Source organism: Aplysia californica, unplaced genomic scaffold (assembly GCF_000002075.1).
Source record: "Aplysia californica isolate F4 #8 unplaced genomic scaffold, AplCal3.0 scaffold00269, whole genome shotgun sequence".
Classification (NCBI taxonomy): domain Eukaryota; kingdom Metazoa; phylum Mollusca; class Gastropoda; order Aplysiida; family Aplysiidae; genus Aplysia; species Aplysia californica.
Window position 1 is genome coordinate 130589 of NW_004797539.1, and position 2500 is coordinate 133088.

Consider the following 2500-nt stretch of genomic DNA (forward strand, 5'->3'; position numbering starts at 1 on the left):
GCTCTTTATACCATACCCCCCGTTCATTAATTTCCAGCTTACTACGACCGACGATCATGTGAAATATTATATCTAGAATCTAGATATCTGAATGAAACTTCTTCTTTTTTTTGTAAATGGCAAATTACTGTCAGTATTAGTACCGGTACCGGGTTTGCTACCTCAATTTTCTGTGCATTTTTTAAAACCTTTGTACGTTGGTTTATAATTATTATTTTTTTTATGAAACTGGTTTGTTCCTAAATGGGAAATGTTGTCCCAGTAACTTACTAAAATCACTAGAATTTCATGATCTCAAGTTCTTTAATGCTCTGAAGGAGAAATAAAACAGATTCCTACTAGTACAGGGGTATGAGGTTGAAAGTGCACCCCCAACCCCCTTTTAATCTCCCCCTCCCCCGTTTATTCGATATCCTTGAGTAAGGATTCCGAGTTTTTGTCGAGGGACCCTCTCTTCACCAGTTTGTCAAAGGCCAGCGTCTCTACCTCGCCGCAGCACTTCGCTACCCTGGAATTACAAGCCTCCACCTTCTCAGTACTAGTTTTGAGACATTTGACATGTTTAAAAAGTATTTTGAGTTTCACAAAATGTCAAGCTTTCTCGAATGCAAACTTTGAATATGTTAATATCAGCTCCGAATGATTTTACGATTTTAATAGAGCAGACAGAGCATTTGGTGATTGACCCTCAGGAGACTATGGAGACTATGGCATCCTTCCGTCTCAGGAAACTATGGATCTGCGCCGTAGGAGATTTCAGGTTCGAGAGCAGCGTTTGCTGCGGCTGAACAGGCCCACACGGGACCCTATGGTCTTATTAACTCAAAACGGCCAAAAGTATCATTTTGAACTTTGTAATTCTAAGACAGCGTCTCCACGTTATTAATCTCAAGTAAAGTTAAAGTAAGTATGTAAACTTTTCTTAGATACAATCGATCAAATAAAAAGTATATACCTGTGTCATTTCACCGCTCTTCACCACATTGTACTCATTGAGGAAGAGTGTGGGTTTTGGGTCAGCTCTGTGAATCTCCCGGAACATGTGCTCCGTGTAGAGAGGGTTTCCTGAGTGCTCCTCGTAAAAATAGCCATGAAGTAGCTCGTTGTTCACGTCCCAGTGAGCCAATCTGTGGATGGGATTGTAATGGCAAGTGAGAAACACTAGCAAAACAAGACAACATTTATTTAATTCTTATAACAAAGACAGAATTAACTATATCTTTCATTTCTGTTGCAATTCGGGAAAAAGCGCAACACTGGGAGGTTTTCTTAAACCCACGTTAAAATGATGAATGGTTTTGACATTTTCACCTCTTGAAAGGTGTCTATAAACTGCTTCCCGCCGACAGCAAGCTAGGGGAAGGTTCCAACCAAAGAAAATCCTCACTTGTTCTTTGTCTGTGCCGTCATGTAAGCTATACGATCATCCACGGTAGTCTTGAATTCCTGAACAGACAATCCCTTGACCCACTCAGGATTGTTAAATGGGACAGCCCAGAACATACAGTGACCTCGCACTTTGATCCTGATGAAGGAACACAAAAATAAATTATATAGTAGACATTGTTAGCACAGAAATTTATAACAATAAGAAAATGTAAGTTAGAATTATGTCATATAAGAAAGACATAAATAGGACAAACTTTATCATCTCCTAAGGAATGTTCTTCCCTCTGTGTGTTAACGAATTCGAAATAGAAGAAATTTGCTTCTTAACTTCCACTGTCTTTGATTTTGTCCTCTTGTCGATGAGCCCATTTCTCCATCTTCTATTTAACAAACAAAGGCTAAATTTTATAAGATACATAAAAAAGATGAAGTCTCTAAGATTTGAAAATTGAAAACTCTTAAGAAAGGATGGAAGAGACCAAAGAATAACGAAGATTAAATATATGTGAAAGGGGGCGGAGGACAAGCATAAATATGTCACACAAAAAACTTAAGAAGAAGAAGAAGAAGAAGAAGAAGAAGAAGAAGAAGAAGAAGAAGAAGAAATCATCATCATCATCCTCATCATCATCATCATCATCATCATTGTTTTACGAGAGAAAAAAACTGGAAACTAGAATATAAGCTAAGTTGTGTATAATTAATCAGATGTTCTGAGGTGTTCGATGTTTCGCCAGTTCTGGCTACTTCGGGGACATTTTAGAATTTCAATAATACTGAAAATGAAGCATGCAGTTTTGCATTGTGATGACTTGATAAGCAGCTATCCACTAATCGTCATTGTAATAATTGGAATTTCCTTAAGATGAATCTTGCAATTCTAATTTGGAACCTATGCAGTCTGTTACTTAGAGGTATGCGTTAATTTGCAAATTGCTTGTAAGAAAGAAACGAGAGCGCGAGTCTGGTCGGCAAAAACTGAACTTTTCTCGCCCTCTTGTGTTTCTCTGAGCACAATACCTTCTCGTCTCAATAGTGTTGAAGGGTCAAAGAACGAGCCAGCAAAATAACAAGATGAATAGACAGGGGCACTAAAGCCTGTACAGTGAGG

The 2500-nt window shown here is 38.3% G+C and overlaps 1 protein-coding gene across 1 annotated transcript in view; it reads right to left on the reverse strand.

Moving 5' to 3' along the window:
* LOC118477880 (endo-1,4-beta-xylanase 3-like) overlaps window positions 1-1528 on the reverse strand; it is a 3377-nt gene extending 1849 nt beyond the window's left edge. Inside the window, exons 1-2 of the mRNA XM_035970441.1 lie at window positions 1388-1528; window positions 956-1127 (exon numbers count right to left, since the gene is read on the reverse strand). Of these exons, the coding sequence (XP_035826334.1) occupies window positions 956-1127; window positions 1388-1503 (288 nt within the window). The 5' untranslated portion in view covers window positions 1504-1528. The remainder of the gene's footprint in view (window positions 1-955; window positions 1128-1387) is intronic.
* Window positions 1529-2500: the final 972 nt, after the last annotated feature.